Raw genomic sequence first — 25,606 nt, 5'->3', positions numbered from 1 at the left:
TTCAAGCACTCGCCGGATTCCACAGGACGAAAACGGAATGAAGATCCCCCGCTCAAAGCCACTGTCACTGAATCAGCTGGAGCTGGAGAGTTGCAGTTTGGCCATCGCTTTCTACAACTACAAACGGTCGGCTAGAGCGGCCAGGCTGCCAGGCTAGCCAGGCCCGTGGCGCCGTGGAAGGAGGGGCAGAGTCCTGAGCAGGACGAGCGCGGCGCGTTCAAACTCCAGCGCTGAACAGGCTCAGGCAACGGGCCGGGCAGCCGTCCGGACCCCGGGTCGTCCGGCGAGGGAAAGCCTTTCTCTCCCGCGCGGTGCAGTCGTGAAGTCCGACGGTCCGACGCAGACGCAGGCAACGCAGGCTGGGCGGCGGCGCGGCGGCCCGGGGGGCACTGGCACCCACCTGGCGGGGCCTGGCGGGGCGTAGCGAGCGGGGCGCTATGGTGTGGGGAGGTCAGTTGCAGCACGGCGAGAGCTGGCGGGGACGGGAGGTCAAAGAACCTTCCCTCTCGGAGCCGACCAGACGCCGCGGACCCAGACTCCAGCCCAGCTGTCTCGTCCAAGCCGTCCCGTCGTCTGGACCGACCCGCCAGATCTCCAGACTCCAGCGCCGCGTCGCTGTACCGGCGCGCTGGCGTGCTGGGAGTTGTGTAACCCGCGACTGCATGCAACTGGTTCGGATTTGGGTTCCAGCCGTGCGGGGGAAGGCTGCGCGCGCTGCTGCAGACGACGGTTGGCACACTGGCGAATAAGCGAATCGGACCCCACCTGCGTCGGCTTCGGCTGCAGGCGCAATTCGCCCCGCAGAGCAAAGTGGCTGACATCTGGCGGCCAGTCTTGGAAGCTCGATGACAGCGGTCGACACAGCGCTCACACCTGATGGACGCTCCGCAGCAGCCGGGTGCCTTGGCTTGCGAGAGCTTGAAATACGAAGTTTATATTCATTTGTTGCCTTCTTTTAGCCATGGAAGGAAGTTTCGGGACGAATACCAAGTGGTTTAAGTTCTGTTCTGTGATGGAATGTGGAGATAAAGAGTAAAATGTTTATTTATTCCGTCCGTGAAACATCGCTGTCAGCTGTCCGCATGAAATGAAAAACGTTTGGCGAAGTTTGAGGAGATTTTTCGACTAGGAGCGTGGAGTGCACGCTAATTTTATTTTAAAATTCGAAGGAATACCGTCGATCAGTACGGCGCGAAACGCGACAGGCATTTGACGCAAAACGAAACATCTGCGAAAATACGCCACGGGCCACCTAACCTAACCGCGTGTTTCACATCCACTTTTATTCTTGACATCCTCCAACAATTTGCAAAACCGACCACATCAATTGATTCTACGTGAAATGTTACGTCGGATTGCGAGTATATGCTGTCTAGTTAGCATAAACTCTCAATAATATTCGATTTCACGAAAGAGCGTCGGAGCGCGTCCCGATAAACCGGCCGGTTCGGTGCAACGTTTGGAAATAAGTTTTACCGGGATGAGTGCCACTCAGACACACCACACACCACATCCGCGATGCCTGACCCGCACTGATCGTCAAAATTTATACTAATATTCTCAAAATTACGATGCACTGTGCACCGCCTAGACAGACAGAACAGGCCACAGACGCGTCGCGAGAGCAAGTGCAGCCAGTGTCAACCACAATCTGGCACCGACGGTGCTGCCACCTGGCGGGGCTCTGCGGGGCGAATAGCTGCACTCTGTACTCCTCCACACTCTCCGCGCTTGCGCTGCTCGCGCCAATGAGTGCGTGCAGCGTACAGCGCGCAGCGCAGCGTGCAGCGACACTGCAAGAAAGGCGCCGGCCTCAACAGAGATTCCAACATAGCTTTCATCGCACTGTCTCTCTCGCACTCATGGGGCGTCTCGCGTAGGTGCGAGAGAGACAGTGCGACGAAACGCTGCAGAAACACGCCATCGACGCACGCTCCTAGATGGAAAGCGGCGCCGCCCTTGGCGCCATGTATCAAGCAAGCGCACGCAGGGAAAACAGAAAAGGCCAAAGGAAGCAAACGTGCGTCCTCAAAACGAGTGATTTAGTCGAAACTTGGCCCAGACCAAGTTTTGACCCCCCTGTTCTCTCTGGAACACGCACCTCAGGTGGCTGCCTAAAGATTGCCACCCGCAATGGCCCTTCTTGGTCCCTCCGTTACTCGCTGCACGCTTGCTGTACGCTGCAAGAAACGGAGAACGGTATAAAGTAATTATTGGCGGCGTGGAATGCGCGGTAGTACACGATTGGGCGATTACTTGGCGGGTGTTGCTCATTGTCTAATCTGCCTCGCCTACAGGAAGAGGCCCAAGGCGGCTATTAGCAGAGGGAGAGGAGAGGGGGGGGGGCATAGATAGCCCTCGAGCGTGGGAGGGACAGAGACGCGACACGGTGGGCGTGGCGGACAAAGAGTTGGCGCCGTGGAAAATCCAAAACCCGCACCTTCGGAAGCACGACGTGCTCGTCGATCCACTGCTCCATCATGGCGCCCCGTTTCCGCAATTCCTCCTCGGTCTCAAGGTCCATGAAGATGGTCTGCGCCTCGCGGAACAGCCGGCGGGCGGCGTCGACGTCGACCTGCGAAAAAGGCGCCGAAGATTGGAGTACTTCAGCGACGTGGGCACTGGGCACGAGATGTTCGATGGTTTTTCGTACCCTGGTGCTGGTGGTGGCTGGCGCCCGCCTGGCGCGCTCCAGCAGCAGGCCCAGAAGGCGCAGAAGCAGGCTGCCCCGCAGCACACTCAGCCCCGGCTCCAGCACGGCGGCCACGCCCAGCATCTCCTCGCTCATGGCGATGGCGCGCTCCAACTGGTCGTCGCTCAGGCCTGTGTGCCACAACGCGCGGCCCACGGGTTATTTCGGCATTTTCAAGAGTTCCCAATTTGTGTTGTTTTTGCAGTGCAGCTGCAGCACGTACTGAGCTGCGGCGTGCATCCGGGGATGTGCGCGAAGGCCGCCCCCAGCAGCCCCTGCTTTACGCGCAGCACGTGGGCGGACGTGGCGTGCAGGAGGCCGCGCGGCCCGAGGTGCTCCGCCAGGAAGGCCTCGGCCTCGACGGCGTCCTCCAGGCGCAGGGCGGCCACCTGCGCGCACAGCCGGCGGTGCCCCATGGCCATCTGGTCGGCGGACAGCGTGAAGCCGCAGCGCGGGCAGCGCCAGTCGGCCGTGCGGTCCAGCGGTGCGCCGGACTGCAGCAGGGAAGTCCCACCTACGCCAAGGAGAAGCAGGTTCGGTTAGGCCGCGCGGCTACAGCGTCACTCCCGGCATGGCGTCGTTCGTCCGCACCGTCCTGCCGGCACTGGATGCAGCGCACCGAGTCCAGGTGCAGGCCCAGGTCCGTGGGGTCCCTGCACCGCGCGCAGGCGCAGTCGAAGCATTTGGTGGCCCGAAGGTGCTGCCGGCGCGCCAGTGACCCTCGGAGGCTGTCCGCGTAGTAGCTGATGCTGATGATGGCCCCCGCGGCGATGTCGCGCTGCGCCACCACGCCCAGCACCACGCCGGACAGCATGGCGCAACGCGCGTTGGGCCGGCAGTCGTGGGAGAGCATGGACACGGAGCCGTACAGCGCCCTGGCCTGGAACCAGTTCGACTCAGTCAGTTGCTAGTTTTAGCGCCGTTTCCGCGCTTCGTTCGAAATGGACCGACTGACCTCCAGGCCGTCCCTGCTCACGTCGAAGGCGTTGGTGTCGAGGGTGGCCGCCATGCGCAGGGCGTCCTCCTCGCCGGTCCCCAGGACCTCGGCGACGAAGGCGGCGGCCCGGCGCTGCACCCCTTGGCCGCGGTAGGCGGGCGCGTCGCGCAGCCGCTCCTCCAGGTGCGACTGCAGGGTCCTGACGGCGCGCCCCGCACGCCCCTCCAGCAGCAGGCAGCGCAGCGGCAGCACGGCGGCGTACCAGTGCGCCGGCGGCACTGCTAAAAGAAACAATGTCATTCCCTGCAGACTCATTTCCACACTCGGAAACGGGTCGACAAAGCTTACGGCGGTCGGCGGCGACGCGGACCCTCCGCAGGACGGCGCACTCCTTGGTGTGCGCGGAGACGTGCTGGCACGCTGCAGAGCACAGCGGCCAACCGCACTCGGCGCACTTGTGCAGCGAGGACGCCGTCAAGGCTGCGAAGCTGAGGGCAAGGACGCGGTTGCAACCAAGGCACGCAGGGCAGCCCGCCACCTGCAAAACAAGGAAACACCGCGCATCAGAAAGCTGGCGGACACGGCTAGTGCCCCTACGCTGGAATCTGGAGTCCCATCGCCACTTGCCTTGGGCCCCATGACCAGGGGTTCGCACCGGAGGATCACTTCCCCGGCGTGGATGTCCCTCCCGGCCACCAGGTGGCGCCCCAGGACGGCGTCGACAGTGAGGCGGGCCGGCGGGCCGGCGGGGTCGCTGTCCTCGCGCAGCATGTCCTCGACGACGTCCACGTCGTCGGCGTGGCGCCCGGTCGCCGCGGCCACTGTGGGGAAGAGTATTGCATTGTAGCTGAGTGTGTTCCCTGCCTGGCCATGCTAATGCGATGCGACGCTGGCGAGAGCGGTCCCTTTCTTTTTGAGTGCCAATTACGCAACGTCGCGGAATCAATGACTATAGAGGTGCGACTTTTTCATGCCGCCTGTGTGAGTGTGTACTGACGTCAAACACTCTTCCGACCTTCCGACGCACCGCCGTCGCACCCGGACTCGGAGAGAGTCGCCGTCGACGGGGGCCCCGCCTAGTGCGCCTCGCGGACGGTGCGTGGGGCTCCGCTGGGCTGGTAGTGCCTGGTGAACGTCAAAGGATACTGCAAATCAATGTACTATGATGCCGCTTTGCACATCGATAGTTGGGGCCAAAATAAAGGTTTTGACCCGCAGAGGCATTTGATCCGTCCCTTAGGAAAAAAGTTATAACGGTTTGAAATTAACATGGCGCCTTACGGGGATTCCGGGTAGGCAACCCGCCGCACACATCGGCAGTTTTCGCGCTGTCCAGGTTTAATTTCGATCAAAAATGGCATTTAGAATTGGAATTTTCGAACCAAACTTCTAGCGTCGCTTAGGGAGGGTCCATAGAGCACGCTCACGTTGATAAACCGACAATATCAATCTTGACACGGAATTTATAAGCTCTCAAAGTCAAAATTTCCGGAAATTTAACACAGCGGTGTTCAAAACCTTATGACTCAAGATTCAGCCACCCAAAACCTTGCCTCTTCGGGTCAATCTGTCAAGTGGAGTATCAGGAACAACCCCCTGGTTGCCGATTTTCGCTAGGACCTCTAGATCTCGATTTTTGGTCGATTTTGTGCTGAGAGAGCATGGCCCGGAGCGGCGCGGGCTGGTCCGGCCGGCGCGGCGACAGCGCGATGAGCTCTTTTCGGAGACTTATTGCGAGGAGCAGGAGTGTCGGTGACACTTGCACGCTCTGGCTTTCAAACTAGGTCACTCTTACTACCGATCATGAAATTTGGGGCCACGTGGGGCACGGGGGCCGTCCCTAAATGAAGGCCCGAAAAGGGCGGATCGGACGGCCAGGCCAACCGGCGTGCGGGCCGGCGCCGGCCGTTGTAGCGCGATGCGCACTTTTCGGAGACTTATTGTGAGGAGCAGGAGTGTCGGTGACACTTGCACGCTCTGGCTTTTAAACTAGGTCACTCTTACTACCGATCATCAAATTTGGGGCCATGCGGGGCACGGGGACCGTCCCTAAATGAAGGCCCGAAAACGGCGGATCGGACGACAAACCGGCGCGCCGGCCGTTGTAGCGCGATGCGCAGTTTTCGGAGACTTATTTTGAGGAGCAGGAGTGTCGGCGACACTTGCACGCTCTGGCTTCTAAACTAGGTCACTCTTACTACCGATCATCAAATTTGGGGCCGAGCTGGGCACGGGGACCGTCCCTAAATGAAGGCCGAAAAAGGGCCATCCTGCCGATCCTGTTAACTTCCAGTCAGACGATCAGGATCCGGACAATCCAGCAGCAAAGATCAATTAATTCCAAACCAGCAAAATGAGGAAGACAGTACATTAATGAATTAATAACCCCTGGTCAACGAGTAACCATAGTACGACGCGCAGGAATCGCAGGGGGCTGCACTAGAGGTTGTATCCAAAAGATATTCCTGACAAATTCAATAATTATTAATAAAGTTAGCACGAGAAGAAAATGATATCGACACCTTCAGAAAGAAACTTCATACACTGCCGTCCTCCTGTCACTATCCCCCCCTTCCAACTTCCAGATTTGGTAAGTTGTGGTAAGTGCGACATTGCATTTTAGTGTCGCACGACACTCGTGCACCACAAAATAAGTCTCCGAAAAGTGCGCATCGCGCTAACGACCGGCGCGCCGGTTTGTCGTCCGATCCGCCGTTTTCGGGCCTTCATTTAGGGACGGTCCCCGTGCCCCGCATGGCCCCAAATTTGATGATCGGTAGTAAGAGTGACCTAGTTTAAAAGCCAGAGCGTGCAAGTGTCACCGACACTCCTGCTCCTCACAATAAGTCTCCGAAAAGTGCGCATCGCGCTACAACGGCCGGCGCCGGCCCGCACGCCGGTTGGCCTGGCCGTCCGATCCGCCCTTTTCGGGCCTTCATTTAGGGACGGCCCCCGTGCCCCACGTGGCCCCAAATTTCATGATCGGTAGTAAGAGTGACCTAGTTTGAAAGCCAGAGCGTGCAAGTGTCACCGACACTCCTGCTCCTCGCAATAAGTCTCCGAAAAGAGCTCATCGCGCTGTCGCCGCGCCGGCCGGACCAGCCCGCGCCGCTCCGGGCCATGCTCTCTCAGCACAAAATCGACCAAAAATCGAGATCTAGAGGTCCTAGCGAAAATCGGCAACCAGGGGGTTGTTCCTGATACTCCACTTGACAGATTGACCCGAAGAGGCAAGGTTTTGGGTGGCTGAATCTTGAGTCATAAGGTTTTGAACACCGCTGTGTTAAATTTCCGGAAATTTTGACTTTGAGAGCTTATAAATTCCGTGTCAAGATTGATATTGTCGGTTTATCAACGTGAGCGTGCTCTATGGACCCTCCCTAAGCGACGCTAGAAGTTTGGTTCGAAAATTCCAATTCTAAATGCCATTTTTGATCGAAATTAAACCTGGACAGCGCGAAAACTGCCGATGTGTGCGGCGGGTTGCCTACCCGGAATCCCCGTAAGGCGCCATGTTAATTTCAAACCGTTATAACTTTTTTCCTAAGGGACGGATCAAATGCCTCTGCGGGTCAAAACCTTTATTTTGGCCCCAACTATCGATGTGCAAAGCGGCATCATAGTACATTGATTTGCAGTATTCGTCCAATTCGCTTGACGTTCACCAGGCACTATGGGCGCTGGGCCGCTGGGCGAAGCAGCGCCGCCGACCCGTTTCCCCCTCCCTTCCCCGACGCCGCTCGGGAATGATCGGCCCACGTGTCGCGGACAGTGCACCGCGTCCGGCGGCAATCACGGCACAGCGGTCCGTTGGTCTAGGGGTATGATTCTCGCTTAGGGTGCGAGAGGTCCCGGGTTCAAATCCCGGACGGACCCTTGTTTTTTCACTTTGCAAAAGTCGCGGAGCTGAGCGGTGCGGCACGGCGCGGTGGATCGACGGTGACCTGATTCCCCCTCCACCGCTCGCGCGCTTTTCGCTGCGGAGAACCGCGGCGCATGCAGCAGACCGCTCACGGTAGCGGTCATGTTCATCGCGGTCCGTTGGTCTAGGGGTATGATTCTCGCTTAGGGTGCGAGAGGTCCCGGGTTCAAATCCCGGACGGACCCATTTTTTGGATCCCCGCTTTCATCGGCTACAGGGGAGTGAGTGACGCCCAATGCTTGCTAAAATTTCATCATTTTCGCTGCGGCGGTTCGCGTTCTCATCCCTTCCAGAGACTAATTAGCGATAGCGGCCCTGGTGTGGCGAGCCGAGGCGGCCAAGGCGGCCAAGGCGCACGGCTCCAGGATGGTCCTGGGCGGAGGAACGGCCGGAACGGAGACCAAGAGTAATGCCGATAATTTGTCTGGCCGCATTGTTGCCACCCTCACGGGCCGCACTGCGCAGCGTGCGCAGCACTGCAGCACTGCGAAGCACGTGGAGTCCGAGGGGGGCGGCCGGGCCGGCCGGGCGGACGATACACCATTCACCACTCACAGTCCACTCGCCGCCGTTTGACGCGTCACTTGGCGCGGGAGCTCAAGGAGCGAGAGAGAAGGAGGGAGGTGCGGAGAGGAGCAGATTGAGACGGGGATTGTGTTCCCTGTCCCCCGCCCTGCAGTCCTGCCAACACTAACGAGCAATCTCGCCCCCATGGCCCCTCCTCGTCCGTGCGCGTAGCCCGTCGCTGTGGGAAGAGGTCCAGGAACAAGGGTTGCGGTAGGGCGTGTGCCCTTTAGGACTTATCTCAGAGTAAGAATTTCTTCTACTCGACCGACCGGCCCCAGCACACACATGACTCAACACAAGTAAGCACAGATGGCCAAAATGCGTCTTCAGTTCTGCGCGCAGCGTGCTTCCAGGCGCCTGGTGGATAGGCCACCCAACCGGCACCACGCAAGGCGAGCCGCAGCCGCAGCCAACCTTTGGGGTGAGAATGGGAAATGGCTGACGGACCGACGAGTCCCGGGCCTCGATTCTCGATATGCCACTCGTCTTGTTCCCCAAACAGGATGCCTCCCTGGCGCCTGGCCGACTCGAAGACGGTCCTGGACAGTCCCGTCTCGTCGGCAACATCCGCGCCACGTCCAGATTGGCGGAGTTCCGCGGAGCATTAATTCTGGCTAATTTTGAAGCGGGCCTACCGGGCCACTCGAGCCCTCCATGGCGGCACTGCAGATTCGTCCGCTCAAGACTAATGCGCATCTTTTGAAAGACGCGCGCTCGCTGCCTCGCTGCCGCTGCGCACCAGGTGCAGGTGCGGTCGCGGTCTCGAGTGGTCACATCTGCGTCAGTCGCGGAAGGGCCGTGGAAGGGCCGTCAGGGAAAGGAGTGGCAACTCCAGTTCCAGCACTTTGTGGTTGCCTGCCTGCCTGCTGGCTGATTCCGAACGAGAGGTCTCGGCGGCCCGTCTCTCTCGCACCCAAACGGGGCGCCCCAAGAGTGCAAAAGAGAGGCCTCCCTCTCGCCACCACTCCACTGCTGGCCGCTGGCCACTGATGAATGGCGTCGAATTAGGCCGGCGTCTTTGGATCCAAGTGGCGCGGGCCGGGCAGACCGAGCAGGCAGGCAGGCAGGCCGCGGGCCGAACGGCTTTGCGCTTTACCGGAGCCACTTGGAAGTATGCCCGCCGGAACAACTTCACACGGGGCGAGGCGGGGCGGGTCCTTTGAAAGCGAGAACGCCTCAAAGCGGCCGGTAAACCCGTAAACTGGAGGGAAGCTGGTGCTTCTTCGCGGAGAGCGGGACGCGCTGGCGGGGCGTGGCGGGCCGGGGCGGCAGTTAGCAGGCTGGACCATCCATCGAGGCGGGAGGCTACGGCAGCCTACGGCAGCCTCGCGGCGGACCGCATCTGTTACTCACTGACGAATAATGGCGGCAGGGCGGCAGCAGCTAGCGGCGGACGCGGCGGACGCGGCCAGGAATAAGGAGCAGGCCGCGGTCGGTGTCTTCCGAGGGGATCCGTCATGTCACGCGGCAGCGCCGCATCGCTCTGTCGCTCTCGCACCTATACGGCACGCCCCGCGAGTGCGAGAGAGACAGAGCGACTCTCGGAATCAGTCTGCAGCACGCGGTGGCGGCGGTGGCTTGCTGGGCGCGGCGAAGCAGGCCCTCGCGATGTCGCGGTGAGCGAGGGCTGCGAGACGCACTGCTTCGAGGCGTCCTGTCAAGGCGGCCCGCCCACCGGCACTGCCCGGCGCACTACAGCCCGCTAGTCGGGCCCCTGCAGTGCAGCCGCTCGGCTTTTTTCTCGCGCTGGACCCGCGCCAACACGCTGTGCAGGTCGCGGGGGAGATGACGCACTCAGGCTGCTGCTCTACTTGGTCCCCGAAAACTGTCACCGCGCCGCCAGAACGCCGCCAGTGTCCTTCCCGCGTCATGGAAAGCGGAAAAACAAACCTGTCGTGGAGGAAGCAGCGCCGTCTTCTTCGCTGCGAGTGCACACTGTTATGAGTCCACACGCTATTCTCGTCCACGCGTGTGTGGGCGCGACTACGCGTGAGTGTGTGTAGGCGGCTGTAGCCGACGGCTGAAACTCGGATTCCACACCGTCCACAGCGGATGCATTGCATCGATTGAGTCCCACGCGCCGGGACTTCCCCGGACTTTGAATTTGCATTCGAAACGCGAAAGATGTTGGATTCGGGCGCAGCGGGCGCAGCTGGCGCAGCCCCGTGCCGCTGCGCCGCGGGGGTCGCGAGCGCGACGTGAAGAGCGCTTGGCAGCCTCCCCACTCGTCCGCTAGATGGCGTGCGCATGCGTGTCGTTGTCGCTCCCTCGGTTCCCTCCCCACGCACAGCGGGCAGGCGCTGGGAAGGTCGCGAAGGGGTAGCGCCGCGCGGCTCGCACGCGCTCCTCGAGCAAACCGCCGCAGTTTTGGCGCCGCCACTCGAAAAAGGGAAATTGAATTTGTTGTCATCCGCCCCCCCCCTCAATTGCCCCACTTTGGCGCGCCGAGCGCCAACTCGTTCCCTGGCAGTGTAGTGCCGTGCGTTCTCCGTCCTTCCGCGCCAAACGCGGCAAGGCAGGGCAAGGCAGGGCAAGGCAGGGCAAGGCAGGGCAAGGCAGGGCAAGGCAGGGCAAGGCAGGGCAAGGCAAACGGGCTCGGACACGAACTCGATAAAGCGGGGTGGGATAGCGGAGGCGGGGGAGGAAAGGCGGCGTGCGGCAAAACGAGGGAGTTCCGTGTGAAGACGCGAGGAGTATGGTAACGAAGACGGAGAATCAATAGGGCCTCGCCAGCGCGCCGGAGAGCAGAGACCGCGCAAGACCGCGCGGCCAGCGGGCTCATTCCGAGGGCGAGGCCCGTCGCCCTGTCCCTCTCGCACCCACACGGCGGGCCGGGGCAGCCCCGTGAGTGCGAGAGAGAGGCCCCCCACTCGGAAGCAGCACGCAGCGGGGAAGCGAAGAGCGAAGCCCGGCGAAGGGAGAAAAAAGGAGACGGTCGGGAAGGGGAGCGGCACGGCAGATCTGCATACGAAGATTATTATGATGGTGGTGGAATGAGTGTGAGAGAGATAAGAGGTGTGCGGTCGGATGGGGATGTGGGGCCGAGGGAGAGAGAGAGAGGGGGGAGGGGGGAGGCCGCCGGCGCCGCGAGGAGGGCGTGGGAGGAAGGAAGTTTCCACTGTCTTGATTTCTCCGTTTTATTTTCCTTGGAATGTCGGCGGGGCTTCGCTAGCGGGCCGTTGCCGTTGCATTGCATGCCGACTGGGCGAGGCTTGGCTTGGCCTGCTTGGCTGGCTTGGCCACGGGGTTGATGAGTGCAGCTGCAGACGGGGAGGCGGCGGAGGCGGCCACGACGGGGACCTCCTTGGCGTTTGCCCGGCACGCGGCGCGTCGAATCCCAGTCCCACCAGGGACTAGCAGGTACTGGCGGCCGGTGGTGGGTGATGGGGTTCGAGGATCGGCAAGTCCGGCCCGTCGGGGAGGTGTCCCGCTTCGGCGCTAAACAATTTGGATGGGTGCGCCACGCGGCCACGTCCACGACACGAAGCGCCCCTCCCATCTGAACGGCCTGGTCGAGGGCAGAGGGCCCAGCCAGGACTTCGGGACGGATAGCCAGGATAGACTGCCGGGAGGAAGGTGGGGGCACTGTGTGGGGCGTGCGGGGGCGGCAGGGCAGGCCAGAGCAGGGCCGGGGATGGGGATGGGGGTTGCCAAGATGAAGTCATTACCATGCAAAGAAAGAGAGAAGGGAGTCAGTTGAGGCTTGGGGGTGGCGGGGGCGCGGCGGGGGCGCGGCGGGGGTGAGAACAAAAGGCACGCAAGGAGAAGGGGGAGCAAGCAAGAAAGTCTGATGAGAAGAAAGAACTCTGTAACGAACGAGTGGAGAAATGAAAATAATTTACAGCTTGGAGGAGGGACGTCGCTGCCTGGTTGCTGCCTGGATCGTCTCCGTGAGTTAGACGAGTTGGCTCGCCCGACTCATGCAAGCAGAGCGGAGCGCGGAGCAGCAAAGCCTCAAGGGTTTGTGTTTTAAAAGCCACGGGGACGGAATGGGACTCTGACTCGCAGCGTGGCGCAGCACAGCCTCGCCACGCTCAGCCGACGGCGAGCCGACGGTCATGGGGGAAGGGACGGCATTCCCTGCAGAGTCCTTCTCGTCTCTCTGTCTCTCCCGCACCTATACGGAGCGCCCATGAGTGAGAGAGACAGAGCGACCACAAGGACTTTCGGAATCAGCCTGCCGCGGGTGCACCTGCATGTCCTCCCAGGGGAGGGGCCTGGACGGCCTCCCCCTTGCCCGCACGTCCACGTCGCCGACTTGAGAAAGTCGCGCAGAGCGGCTCGCGGCTCCCTTCTTATCAAGGCGCAGGCCACGTATGACGGAGACGTCGGAGACGCCGGGGACGCCGTCAGCGGGGTGGCGGGGACAGCGGGGAGGGTAATTATTCCGAGACCCGCTCGCCTTTCGACTCCCGGCCTCGGCTTTCGGCAGCAGCGACCGCACCGCCGTGGCGCCGCGCAGACACGCCGTCCATGAAAAATCCCCGACTGTCACTGCTGGCACTTTTCTAATTATTTTCGCTCGCGGCGGCTAGTTAAGGGAAAAATTAAGATTTCTCATATTTTGAAAGATAAGTTTGACGCGCGCGAGACATGAATTTTATTATGTTGCAAATGAGCAACAGCCCCCAGTGTCGGCGGCGTCCGCGGCGGGCGGCGGGGCGGCAGGACGGCAGGGCGTCCGCCGCAGACCGGCGGGGCAGGCGGGGCAGGCGGGGCAGGCGGGGCGACCGCTGCAGCGGGCTCGCTCCGAACTGCGCTCTCGTTGGTGTCTCTCTCGCACGCATGGGGCGTCCCGTCGGAGTGCGAGGGAGACAGAGCGACGGAACACGGCGCGAAATCAGCTTGCAGGCCGCGGCAGTGCCGTTCATTTTTGGCAATTAGCATAAGGGTGGCGTGGCGTGGCGGGCGGGGCGGGGCGACGGTGCGCCTGGCACTTCGGCTTTCTGTCCTAATCGCGACACCGCCTCACCGCACAGTAATCCCTGCGCCTTTCGTCCAAAGAATACAAAAATCCGTTGTTATTAAGACTGTGGCTTGACTGACAACCAAGGCGAAACCGAACCTCAGAAACAGAGCCCGGGCCAGGGCCGCCAGGGCGTTGGCGGTTTGGGAGGGAGCGATCGCCCCCATCGAATGTCCCTCCCCAAGAATATGCTCTTGACCCGAAAAATGCTCTTGGCGTGGAGAAATGCTCTAGCCTTCGAAATGCTCATGACCTGCAGAAGTGCTTTTGGCCTGACGAGCTTTGCGACCCCTCAAGGCCGAGAACCGCTGTCCAGGCAGCGCGTGCCTCGCCGGGCCGGGCGGCAGCCCAGGCGGCGGCGCGGTGCGTTGGGCTGCCTACGCACCGGGCGGCGTCAGGCCGGGCAGGCGAATCCAGGGCATCCAGGCCAACTCAACGCGAGGGCGTGGGGCACTCAGAGCGACGAAGCCCCCTTTCCTGTTCCAGCTGCCCGCCCACTTGAATATTTTCCAGTTAGTGTGCCGTCCGTCCATGGAGTGCATGGAGTGGCACGGCGCGCGGGGACGCCGCGACGCCACGGCCAGACACCCAGTCGGCAAGCCGCCCAAGCCGCGCGCTCGGCTCAGCCCTTCCCTTTTCTGCGCGGTAAATCCACATCTCTGCGGCCACAAATTCTGTAAAAATAAAGGGGTGGGTCTCCGCTCCGGGGCTGCCAGCTCTGTCAGCCCCGCAGCGCTGCTGGCTGCTGGTGTTTTGCGACGTCCCACCGTCGCACCGCGTCGCCGCGTCCCGCAGGACAGCAGATAAATAGCCCGACTCGTCGCGCCTCGCGCAGCGGCAGGACGACGACGGTCTTCTTCTTCTTCACCTCGCACCGGTGCAGCCTGCAGCACGACGGCGATGCAGCGCGCGCGGCCCCGGGGGACGGGAAATTAGCGCGGCACGTATGAGGCTGAGTTATTGCCTCCCCCTGGCGGCCTGGCGGCCCAGCGGGTCCCGAAGGGAAGGCGGCAAGGCCTGGGCAAGGCCGCCTCGACTTATTACGTATTCCGCGAGAACGTGTCCTAACCACATAAAGTTGCCGCGGTAAAAAAGAAAGGGCGAATTACGTCGGGAATCAGAGGCGATGCTCCGCGCTCCGCGCTCCGCGTGTGTCGGCGCGGCGCCCTCCGTGCGGCCTTCCCTTCGGCCTTCCCTTGTGGCTCTGGCGGGACTCGGGCGCCTCGCCTTGGCGCGGCGGCATGGCGGCGCCGCGGCGCAGAGGGATGATCAAATTATCAACTCGCGTTCCGGCCTGTCAATTACAATCTCCTCGCCGCCTTTACCTCTGCGGGGGTTGTTCTTACTTTCCTCGTGTACCGCCGACTCTCATTCTTCTTCTCGTTTTATTTTGTTTTGCTCGGTAAGAATGCTGCACAGGTGAGGCCGCGGAGCTCCGCTAGCAGACTGATTCCGAGAGTCGCCTGTCTCTCTCGCACCTATAGGGGACGCCCCATGAGTGCGACAGAGACAGAGCGGCGAGACCGACTCTCGCGGAATGAGTCCGCGCCGCGCGAGGTCGTCATCGTCGAGGCGCACAAGGACGCGACGCCGCGCGACGCGCCCCTCAGCCACCCCTCCGTCTCACACATCTGCCGCGCCACGCACCTGTCTCCTCTCCACGGAATGAGAAGCAAACACGTACACACACGCACTCACACACACCAAGTACACACACACACACACACACACACACACACACACACACACACACGCACGCACGCGCGACTCCGCGCCAAGCCGAGCGAAATATTCGTAATGTACGCGACGCGCTGCGACCTTCAGCGTATAAACTTGCGCCGCTTCTTCGTCTTCCTTAAAACTCGCACACCGCAGACGGCGCTGTGGGGCGCGCGGGGCCCGCGCTGTGTACACACTCACACACACGCACACACACATACGTGCTGGTGGTGCCGAAGCGCTCGGGGCCGCCACCGTTCCGCTTTGTACGATCGGCGCCTGGCACGCCCGGCGCGCCCGGCGTGCTGCAACGCCGTGAGAGAAAAAGAGAATTACCGTAATGGCTCTTCCCTTCCACATAATGTGCGTCGTCGTCGTCCTCGCCGAAAGTTGCAGAGTTGCGCCCCATGCCGCTACACCGCTACACCCCCGGGGCCCTTGTACCACATGGCGGCGCAGCGCCAGCGCGCACAATGGACATGCGGCCGGATTGCCAAAAAGACTTTCCTCCGGGGCGGGGCGGGGCGGGGCTCGGCTCTAATACGGCGCACAGTGGCGAGGGCCGTCCGCGCCACGTCAGGAACGCGACGGGCCCACGGGAACCTGGTCCGACTGTCACACACACTGGAAGGCTGTACAGTCGGCACGGCACGGCACGGCGCATCCCCTGACGAGCGAGCCGAGCCGCACGCACGCGGCAATATGTGCTGCCGGGGCCCTGTCGGTTGGTTCCGAACGGCGGTGTCTGTCCCTCTCGCGCTCGTGGGGCGTTCCGTAGGGGTGCGAGGGAGACGGGGTGGCGACGCGCTGGCGAGATGCGTCGGCCCTGTGGCTCCGCGGGGCATTGTCTCCGTCTGGCTCAGCAAGGCGAGGCGAGGCGAGGCGAGGCGGGCCCCGGATATTTTTGCTTCCCGTTGTTATTTGTTTGACTCTTGCTGGCGCTGCACATATATCCATATTGCGGATATATACGCGGCCCCGGGACTCGGGGAGGCGGGGGCACTGGAAAAGGGGGGGGGGGTGAACTGTGCCGCCAAGTGCATCCACCCCGTCTCGCTGATGTGGATGTGGAGGAAGCGCGTCGCGGAGCTGCAGCGACAGCCACACTGTAAAAGTCGCTTTGTCTCGGCGCTGCCAGAAGGTGTCTTCGGTCCCCTGAGAGTGGACGGACAGGTCCAGCCCGAAATTCTGAAGCTCCGCATCCGATCTCTGAAGAGCGATCCGACGTGAAATGTGATTCAATCAGTCCTCTCAAACACACGGTCCCGATGGCGCGTGGGCCTGCGGGCCTGCTGGGGGTAATCACCGCCTGCCTCACGCTGGAGCACATCACGCAGCGCGTCGCGAAGACCCCTCCCCCTCCCCCTCGCTCGTTGCGCCCCTTGCGGGCTGCGGGGCTGCGCGGCGCTGCGGGCATGCCCGCCGTGCCGCCACGCCACCTCATTTTTCTTACACATGCAAAAGCCTGGTGCTGCTGTGGCGCCTTTTAATATTTTTTTGCTTCCTCCACGCTTCGCTCCGCACAGCCCTCATATATGACGCGGAGACGTCGACGTCTATAGACTCAAGCGTATGTCGCTAACAAAGGGAACGAGCCCCACAGCACTCCCGGCACCCCCGCCCCTCGCCCACACACCCCTCGGGCCGGGCTGGGCCGGGCCACACCAGCCCCTCTTACCAAAAAACCCGTCGTCGCGGCGCGGCACGGCGCGGCATGGCGCGGCACGGCACGGCACGGCACGGCGCGGCACGGCCCTTCACTCCGGAGCGACGCACTGGCAGCGCGTCAGACTCTCCAGCAGCGACTCCAGCGGGCCACGGATCCTGGAACGGGACGATTGACAGCGATCAGCAGGTGAAGGAGATGAAGCGTCGCGAGCCCCCAAATCGGATGGGGTCTTGGTGACCTCCCCGCCCCACCCGCCCCGTCACGCCACTGCTGCTCAAGACGGTCGGCCTCCCCGTCCCTGCCGCCACGCCATCGGCTGCGTCCTCCACCCCGCCAACGACTTGTACGGGGCGACGTGTGTGTACAAGGGGCTCCAACTTGCTCAAACGACTCCCGCTCTCTTCGCCCAGCCAATAACACTTGCGGTGGCGCGGCGCTGGCAGTCTTGGTCTCATTCAGAGCAACAACGGGGCGCGCGTCGCGTCGCATCGGCATCATTAGGCCGCGTGCCCTTCAAGCCACCGTCAGTCCCCTTCGATCTGGCGGCGGCCGTCTCTCTCGCACTCGAGGGGCGGCCCCTAGGGGTGCGAGAGCGACAGAGCGACGGGACAGCTGTTCGGGATTCAGCCGGACGGAGTGGCGTCGCGGAAGAGGACCAATGATGCGCTTGCAGAGCGTCTGCGTCTGTGCGAGTGAGACAGAGCTAACGACATGCACAACATGCGTGGGGAATCTTGAGCGAGTGTGTTTCGCTCCAAGCCGCCACGGTATAGCATCGTCAACCCTGAGGTCTGACGTTCAAATCCTCAAACAAACACTTTCTACCTTTTTTAAGGCTGTGCCGTCCCAACCCCAAAAACTTCCAAAAATCATCACGACTGTTCGTGAATGTGCCCACGTAGTTCAAACCGCACATATTTTCAGTTCCTCTTTACCCCCTCGGCGCAGTCGAGTCGGCGAGATGAAGATTGCCCCTCGAGTTTACAGTGCACGCGTCCATAAATCTTTCCTCCGCACGAATTTGCCACAAATTTTTAGCGCGCTTTTCCCGCGTGCTGCTTTGATTAATGGACTGGGCCTGCCTGTGCCTGCCCGCCCGCACGCATGAATGTGCTGTATGTGTAGGAGGGCCGTGGCGCGTCGAGTGTTGTGCATACATTCCCCTGGCAGCGGAGCGCCTTGAGCGCCGTGCCGCGCGCCGCCGCCTCGCCCCGCCGCCTCGCCCCGCCGCCTCGCCCCGCCGCCTCGCCCGGGACGCAGCGGAACGCCCCGAGAACGCCTTGAGAACGCCCCCAAAACCGGCGCGCCGAAATAGTCTCAACTTTCGGGAGGAACAACTTTCTGTCATCGCGATGTGTGTGTGTGTGTGAGTGTGCGCGCGCGCCTGCGTGTGTGCGAGTGTGTGTGCGCGACGTCGCGAGACTTCTCGCGGTGCCCCGGAAGCCGCCGCTCTGCTATTAAGAGAAATTGAAAGGCAATGAGGAACTAGGCGCGGCGGTACAGTGCTTTGCATGTGTGGGGCGCTCCTCTCCCTCCCACCCCCTCCCTCATCAGCCTCCTCCGACCACCTGTACGGCAGCGGCAGGGCGCAGGTGCGTCCCGACGCGTGGCCGCGTGGTTTTTGCGGAGGAAAAACTATTTCGATAACTCACTCCCAGACGCATCACACACACACGCACACACACAAACACGGTTTTGTCCCTTGCTCGGGCCCGCTCACGCACTGGGTCGTCTGAGCACCCCTCGAGGGAGACCATGCACTGTAGCGCCCTCTCCAGATTCCCGAGAGGGGACGGGGTGGGGGTGGGGAGGTCCCCCAAGTAGCGGATCCGACCCATTTTTGAGAAGTTCCGGCGTCCCCGGGCGTCCCTTTGGCGCGCTTTGGCGTGTGTCGAGCGAGCGGAAGGAGCGCCATGTGCCGCAGCGGGGTGGGGTGGGGCGGCCGAGGAAAAGTGAAGGGGGCCGCGTGTAGCAGACAGTCGGCAGACAGCAAAGCACATATCAGAGCTGGAAAATCTCTCGCCGAGACGAGAATAATATGCTTTAATTAATTATCTCGAGGAGCTCGCCTCGCTCGCTGGCTGTATCGTTGTGCTGTACGGACAATGCGCTGCTGCTGGCCTCGCGCGCGCGCGCGCGCGTGTGTGTGTGTAAGCGTGTGTAGGAGAGAGCGAGAGGATAAGCGAAGCTCCAAATCTGCGGAAACCTCGTCCGCGGGGAATGGAAAAGCCGCCAAAAATCACGGGCACCCTAGAACGCTAGAAAAACACAAACGGAAATAGAAACGAAGCATAATGCGTTGTCACGCCTTTGTATCCACACAGCAGCGGCCGTCGCCGCCCCGTGCACTGCCGCGTCGACTCGAGGTATATTTCACGCCTAACATCCTTGGAGAATACCGACGTTTTAAGAAATAGCCCCCCCCCCCCTGCGTCCCCTGGAGGGTACGGTACGTCACAAGAGATGAGCGACTGCCCGGAGAGCCGCGACGTCCCGCCCGGGGGCGGCAGGGAGGGGGGGGGGCAGAGAAAGCAAAAGCCTGAAAAGAGGAAATCACGGGCTTTTCTTCAGCGAGGCACATTTTCTGCGCAAGGTGCCATCAAGCCAATTTCGCGCTCATTAATGCGGCCGAGTCGAGGCGGAGCGAGGCGCAGCGCCCCGTCTCTCTCGCACTCACGGCGCGCCCGCACACTGTGTATAGGAGCGAGAGAGACGGAATGCGGGGCGGTAACGAGCAGCCTCGACGTCGCCGCGACGTCACATGTCGCGCTCTGCCCGCCGGTTTGTTTCTTATTTCGACGCGAAAAAGATCTGCCTGACGAAAAGCGACCAAGTCAACGAATGAGAATGACTTTTTGAAATGCAATTTGCAAACGCACTCCGTCACAATTTACTTTAGATTATTTTTCTAAAAATGTCGGTGACCGCCGCGCCGCTTTGCGGCCCCGATTATCACGGCAGTTATTTGTTCACGGACGGATTAAGCGTTTAATTATGAACGGGTGGAGACAATGGCGAGATGAAGACGTCCCTCCCTTGCGTCCCCGTTGCCCTCGTCGCGACGCGCCGCGACGCCGCGACAGGCAGATGCGCGCTTTTCCCTTAATCCTCGCCCTGCTCCTCCAGGACCAGCCAGACCGTCCAGGACGCTGCAGCCGAGAGGCCGAGAGCGGGGAGACAGATTTAATTTTCGTCTCTTTATTTTCGGAAGCGCGCTGCTGACGGTGCGCGGGGCGAGGCGTTCAGGTGCCGCTGCGCCGCGGCGGGGCAAGGTGGCTGCAAGACGCCGTGCGAGTAGGCACCACGCGGCGCACGGCTGCCTTCGCGTTGCCTACCGCGCAGGCGGCGTGCCGAGGCAGGGCTCGCGCGCTTGTTCGCCGCCACTCTGCAGACTGATTCCGGGAGTCCTCTGTCTCTCTCGCGCCCATAAGAACGCCCCACGAGTGCGAGAGAGACAGAGCGACGAAGACGGCTCTCGGAATCAGTCTGCTGGCGACTAAGCGAGGACAGAGCACCGAGGCTGTCGCGGAGCGCGGAGGGACGCTATCGCGGCCGCCAGGCCCCCCAGCCCCGCCAGCCCCGCCAGGACAACGTATCCGCGAATAAGGAAATCCCGCGGGGGCCGTGCGAGGCTATGAATGGCAGAGGCAGAATTGTCCTCATCCTCTCTCTCTCTCTCTCTCTCTCTCTCTCTCTCTCTCTCTCTCTCGCTCCACAACGGGCCACTCACAATCATTGCCGGGGAATCACATTTCTCCTGTTCCGGAGACGAGGCTCCACGACAACGGCGCACCTCCGCGATGACCGCGATCAAATCAATACACGCCGCTCTGTCTCTCTCGCCCTCCGTGTGGGTGTGACAGAGACGCAGCGACGGAAACGGCTCTCGGAATCAGTCTATGCTTGCAGCTGTGTGTGGGACGGGCCGGGTCGGGGAACTAATGTCTCATGGCAAGGAGAAGGAGACAAACGCAAATGGACGCAGGGGCGGCGCGGTGTGGTGACGTCCGAAGTTGGGCGAGGCTGGCGTGGCTGGCGAGGCTGGCCACCCCCTGATGCCCTCACACGCCCCCCCCCCCCCCGACCCAAAGCCCCCCCCACTCATCTTATCGCCGCGCGCCTTGCATGTTTCCCGCGTTCCGTTTTAAACTTCTTTCATCGCGCTTCGCCTTATCAGGCCATCGCCCCCTCCCCCCGGAGTCACCACACACCCTGCACACCCACCCCCGGATCTCGTTCGGTTTCTTCATTTGCGCCTCCCCTTCTTTCCTTCGCCTTGTGCCCTGGCCGCCCCGGCCGCCCCGGCCGCCCCGGCCGCCCCGCGCTGCTGGCAGTATATCTACGTCTGTCCGACTCATTGTCTCTCTCCGTCTCCCTCGCACCCTCCTCACACACAAATGAGGCCAAGAAGACCCCCCCTGCCCCTCCCCCTTTCCACAGGGTGCGGTGTCCTGTGGCACTTCTCCTTGACTCCGGCCCGGGCGCCGCGCCCTTATGTCTTTGCGTCGGCCGCGTACGGTGGCACGGCCCCTGAGCCGACCAGGTCGGCCCTCTCAGCCTGTGTGTGTGTGACCCACCGTGTATGTGTATGTATGTATGTATGTGAGAGAGAGGGAGAGAGGGGAGGGAGCGTCTCATCAGGCTGATTGGTCCTGACGCACAATGGCCGGGCCTCGCGAGGCCTCATTGCGAAGCTGGAAAAGCTCTCCTTCTTGCTGCACGGGAATATTCATATGTCTGCTCGCCTACATGTGGCTTTCTCTTCTTTTGCCTCTTCTTCTCGTTCTCCTTGTCCTCGTCCTCCCTCTTCTTCTTCTTCTTCTTGCTCCTCCTCCACCCACACAGCGTGACCTTTGGTGCGGCGAGCCAGCCCATGCCACGCCGTGCGTGCGGCGTGCCGATGGGGGTCATGAGGGTCATGGGGGTGTACGTGTGACATTTGATAGCTGCCCTGTGCGCCTGGGGCCCTGGGGCGCGTCCCCAAGGTGGCCGTTGTCACCGCTGCGGGGCTTGGGGCCCCCGCCACCACCCCGGCCCGCGCCACTGTGCACCACTCTGCCAAAACGAGCAAAAACTTGTTCAAAAACTTTTATTTTTGTTTGGTCGGTTTTTTTTTGGGCGGGTTTTCTCCTACGACGTGACGCGTGACGTGGCGCGACCTCCGAATCGGTTCCGCCTTACGGCCGGAGTGCCACGGAGTGCCACCGTGTCGCGGCCGGGTTCACGCCACCGGCTCTCTCACTCGCACTCACGGGGCGCCCCGCGGCAGCGCGAGAGAGACGAGACGCTGGTTCGGTTCATTGCGCTTCAAAGCCCCTGGACGCCGAGCGCGCCGAGCGCCGAGCTCCGGCTAGCTTGCTGTGGTTACACTGCTGTCCGGCTGTCGACAGCTCGTCTGGTCGCTAAATCATTTCGCCGTGGCAATTTCCACGCGGCCTGGCGTGGCGGGGCGTGGCGGGGCGGGGCGGCACACGGTCCCTGACGGACTGCCTGGAGATTGAGGCGGTGAGGCGGCGAAGCGGCCAGAGTCAATACCAGACCGGACCGCCTCTAATGAGTGCTGCCTTCGATTGACTCGGGCAGCGCAGCAAAAACGCCGCCCCGCCGGTTGTGCCGCGGTGCGCCGCGACGGCAGGCGAGCGTCCCGCTGGTCTGTGCGTCGCGCGCGCTCCAAAAGGTTCAAAGGGGCCCCGCGGCCGAGGGAAGCAGCCTTTCGCTTTTCACGAGCCGAACGAAAAGAGTTGAGTCGCTCTCTCTCACTCGCCCCGACGGAACGCCCCACGAGTGCGACAGAGACAGCGCGGGTCAAAGGTCGGGCCCGCTCCGCATCGCCCCGCATCGCTATCCGCACTAGCGGTGGCGTGACGGCGTGACCCGGGCAGTCCACTCTTCGCCTGGCCGGCCGGCCGCTCCGTAGGTGGTCCCCGTCGGGCTGCTCGCCGCGCCGCGCCGCGCTCGCGTTCCCGGTAAAGAAGGACGTTTTCGAGGCAGTAAAACGTCGCGGGACGTTGCCGCCACGTCTCGCCACGTCTCGCCACGCACTCCGCAGTCATCTTCCGGATAATTCAATAAAAATTATGTTTCCAATTGAAGCCCGCGCGCTCGTCTCGTCCGGACCTGCAGCGGCAACAAACCGGAGTGAGCGAGAGGGAGATGGGCAGAGAGAGCGAGCGAGTGAGAGAGTGAAAGGGAAAGGAAGGAGAGGAGGATGGGACGGCTCACGGGCTGTGAGAAACGCCCCGGCCCGGCCCGCCCCGCCGGACGGTCAGTAATTTGCTGTTTACCTTTATCTCGGTTTAGTGCCCACTTCCTTCTCTCTCTCTTTCTCTCTAGGCCGCCAATTGGCGCCGTTACTGCACACAATGTTACATAAAAGCTTGACCACCGTGAAGCGAAGGCCCTCGGCTCGGACCGTCGTGTGTGTAGCTCGCTGGCCATCGCTGGCTCGGGCAAAACAAACACACGCCACGGTTGAAAAGCGCAACGGCATCCGGGGCGCCAGCCGGCCGATTCCGAGCAGCATCGCTCTCGTCTCTCTGTCTGTCTCTCTCGCGCGGACGGCTGTGACGCGGCCACGCCGCCACGATGCAGCCAGAAGACCGACCGGGCGGTAAACAAGTGCATCCGATAAAAGACGTGGGACGTGCCGCCGACTAAGTTGACGCTCCTTGATTGGACGATAGGTTATGGCAAGCAACAACAACAAGAAAGACAACAACGAAACAACAACAGTACTCACATCCACAGCCGCCCTCTGCAGAGCATTTTTGCCCCTCCCTGTCGGTAGGCAACCGCTGTCTGCCCTCCCCTCCCCCACGCTGGCCGTGCACGCCGTGCACACGGCATTCTCCTCCTCGTCCCGGCGGTCTGCGGAGTGTCTGTGGCGGGCCAGTCCGCCAGTCCTCCTCATCGGCACGGCGCGGCGCGGCGGAAGGGGCACGAGAAGGGGCGCGGCAATTTCTGAAGAATGAATACGAGAGAGGAATCGTTAATTCTACTGAATCCAAACTTTTATCTGGGGGAGGCAGTACACCGCACGGCGCGGTGCGGCGCTCTCGCTTTGTTTGGCTGCAGGGCCGCGGGGCCCCCGTAGGCCCCAGGCACCCCGATGTGTTCGCGCCGCACTTTTTCCATATTCTCACGGCAGCCCTGGCGGCCCAGGCCCAGGCTGCCTCCGAACAGCGCTGTCTCTCTCGCACTCGTGGGGGCGCGCCGGTGGCAGTGCGAGGGAGACGCAGAGCCCGGCCCCATTTCGGTGCGTTCCGCGCTGTTATTTGCCGCTTGTTTGCGTTCGGCCGCGCGAGTTTGCTGACTTTTTACTGCCGGCTGTTAGCGGGGTGTGGCGGGGCGGGGCGTGCGTTACAATCGTTTGCACACATCGCGACGTGAATGGAATGCCGCGGGCCGCGGGGCGACACGCCGGGGCGTCCCAGGCCGCGGCGCGATGGATTCCTGACACACTTCGCCGCGACACGCGCGCCAACTTTCCGAATTGTCCTGGTGCGGCCCGCGCCCCGCGTCGCGACGTGCGCCGCATTTTACAGCGCCGCGTTACATGTTGCGTACGGCGGGCAGGGCGAGTGGCAAGTGCGCCCCCGGGGGTCGTCTCCTTCCGCGAGCTGCAGAGTGATAATAAATCCAAGGCCACGCATGCTCCATTATTTTCCGCTCGCCGTCTCTCGGCCCTTCGTCTCTGTCGCACTCACGGGGCGCCCCGTGGAGGCGTGAGAGAGACAGAGCGGTGACAGACACACGTCGCTGGCTTGGCAAGTTCGGAAGTGTTCGGAAGGCGTTGTCCGCGCGGCTCGCTGCGCTTCCACAGGTGTGCCGCCGGCCGGTGCTGCGCCCTGGCGGCCGCGCCCGGAGGCTCTGGTTTCGCCGGCGCGCCGCGAGCCTCCCCGGCGCTGCGGTCGCGGCGTCGCGGCGCGCGAGGCGAGGAGGGGGAGGGGGAAGTCCGCGTGCGCGTGGCCGCGACAGAGTAAAGTCGGCCAAAGTGATTTAACATCAGCCGGAATGAACGACGGGCGCGTGTGTCAAAATCCGGCCGGACGATGAGAAACTGCGCGATGCGCGGCGGAAGCACTTTACCACCATTTTGAGGTCTTCCTCCTCGCGTGTGGACGAGGGCCGGTCTGTCCGCCTGTCCGCGCGTCTGTCCGGCCGGCCGGGGGAAGGACCGCTAGGCGTGGCCGTCGCTACATATTGGGCGGCAAGGCAAGGCGCGGTGCGGCACGGCACGCAGCCGGAAGCAGGGAAACAGCGTGCGGCACGGCACGGCACGGCACGGCACGGCGGGCTGCAGCGTTAGCGCGCCGACAGTTCACGGAAAACCAATCTGCGCGATGGACGGACGGCCTGCCCTGGCTGCCTGCGCGGAGAGCCACGCTTTTGGAGTGGCACGGCGGCACGGCCGGCAGGGGCACACCGCCGCGCCGCACCGGCACGGCAAAACACACCAACACTCATTGTTATTGCCATTGTTGGAGTTGCGCTGCCCGGCCAGGCCGGCGAGGCCAGCAGGCTGATGCCGAACGGGGCTCCTTCTCACTCGCACCCCTACGGGGCGCCCCGCGAGTGCGACAGAGACAGAGAGACGGAACGACCGTCGAGCCTTGCAGCCCCGGCTTCATCGCAATAACCCTTTCATTAGCCGGGCCGGCAATCCGCGGGCCTACTGGGGTGTGGGGTGTGTGGAGTGGAGTCGGCGAAATGCAAGGTGCGCCACGCCACGGCAGCCGCCCCACGCCACGCCACACCACGCCGCGCCACGCAGTCCGGGCGGAAGCAGGCGAGGCAGGCAAGCCGCGGCCGTGCTTTGGATCCGTTCTCCATTCCGGACAAATTTAAACTTGTTAACCAACCGTTTCCGCGCTCGACCCTCCGCCCTGCAGCCCTGCATTGCCGGCCCCCGCGGCCCCCGGGCCCGGCCGGCGGTCCCGGCGGTCGGCGTGGTTACTTTGCCACTTCACCAGCGGCAGGCCGGCAGGTTAGCCGCGCGGCCGAGTCGCGGAGAGTCGGTGCGCCGCCAAGCCAAGCACTCCTCTAAAACGTTTTATTCATTTGATCAGAATCCCGGGTCCCAGTGTTCCGGCTCCAGCGGCTCGCGGCGCGGCCGCCTGCCCGTACTTTGTGTC

The 25,606-nt window shown here is 62.4% G+C and overlaps 1 protein-coding gene and 2 non-coding genes across 3 annotated transcripts; 2 read left to right on the top strand and 1 right to left on the bottom strand.

The window, feature by feature from the left end:
- Positions 1-4: 4 nt before the first annotated feature.
- On the bottom strand, positions 5-9,785 carry LOC117638970. Its single transcript, XM_034374225.1, has 10 exons — positions 9,472-9,785; positions 4,257-4,450; positions 3,978-4,167; positions 3,648-3,910; positions 3,284-3,572; positions 2,916-3,206; positions 2,654-2,823; positions 2,441-2,575; positions 1,698-1,793; positions 5-793 (listed from the first exon to the last, which is right to left on the bottom strand). Exons 1-10 carry the CDS (start codon positions 9,575-9,577, stop codon positions 452-454), a joined length of 2,076 nt encoding a protein of 691 aa, XP_034230116.1. The 5' UTR covers positions 9,578-9,785; the 3' UTR covers positions 5-451.
- Positions 7,434-7,505, top strand: Trnap-agg. Its single transcript has one exon. It is a non-coding gene; the product is annotated as a tRNA-Pro (tRNA).
- On the top strand, positions 7,665-7,736 carry Trnap-agg. Its single transcript has one exon. It is a non-coding gene; the product is annotated as a tRNA-Pro (tRNA).
- Positions 9,786-25,606: the final 15,821 nt, after the last annotated feature.

This window comes from Thrips palmi, unplaced genomic scaffold (genome assembly GCF_012932325.1).
Source record: "Thrips palmi isolate BJ-2018 unplaced genomic scaffold, TpBJ-2018v1 HiC_scaffold_10, whole genome shotgun sequence".
Classification (NCBI taxonomy): domain Eukaryota; kingdom Metazoa; phylum Arthropoda; class Insecta; order Thysanoptera; family Thripidae; genus Thrips; species Thrips palmi.
The sequence above is the reverse complement of the archived record's forward strand: the minus strand, read 5'-3'. Positions and strand labels throughout refer to the sequence as shown.

Coding starts and splice junctions, on each gene's coding strand:
- LOC117638970 (XM_034374225.1), bottom strand. CDS start 9,577: ATGACGGATCCCCTCGGAAGACACCGACCGCGGCCTGCTCCTTATTCC. Junction 4,168..4,256: donor CCCTGGTCATGGGGCCCAAG/GCAAGTGGCGAT, acceptor CTTGTTTTGCAG/GTGGCGGGCTGCCCTGCGTG. Junction 3,911..3,977: donor CCGCGTCGCCGCCGACCGCC/GTAAGCTTTGTC, acceptor TGTTTCTTTTAG/CAGTGCCGCCGGCGCACTGG.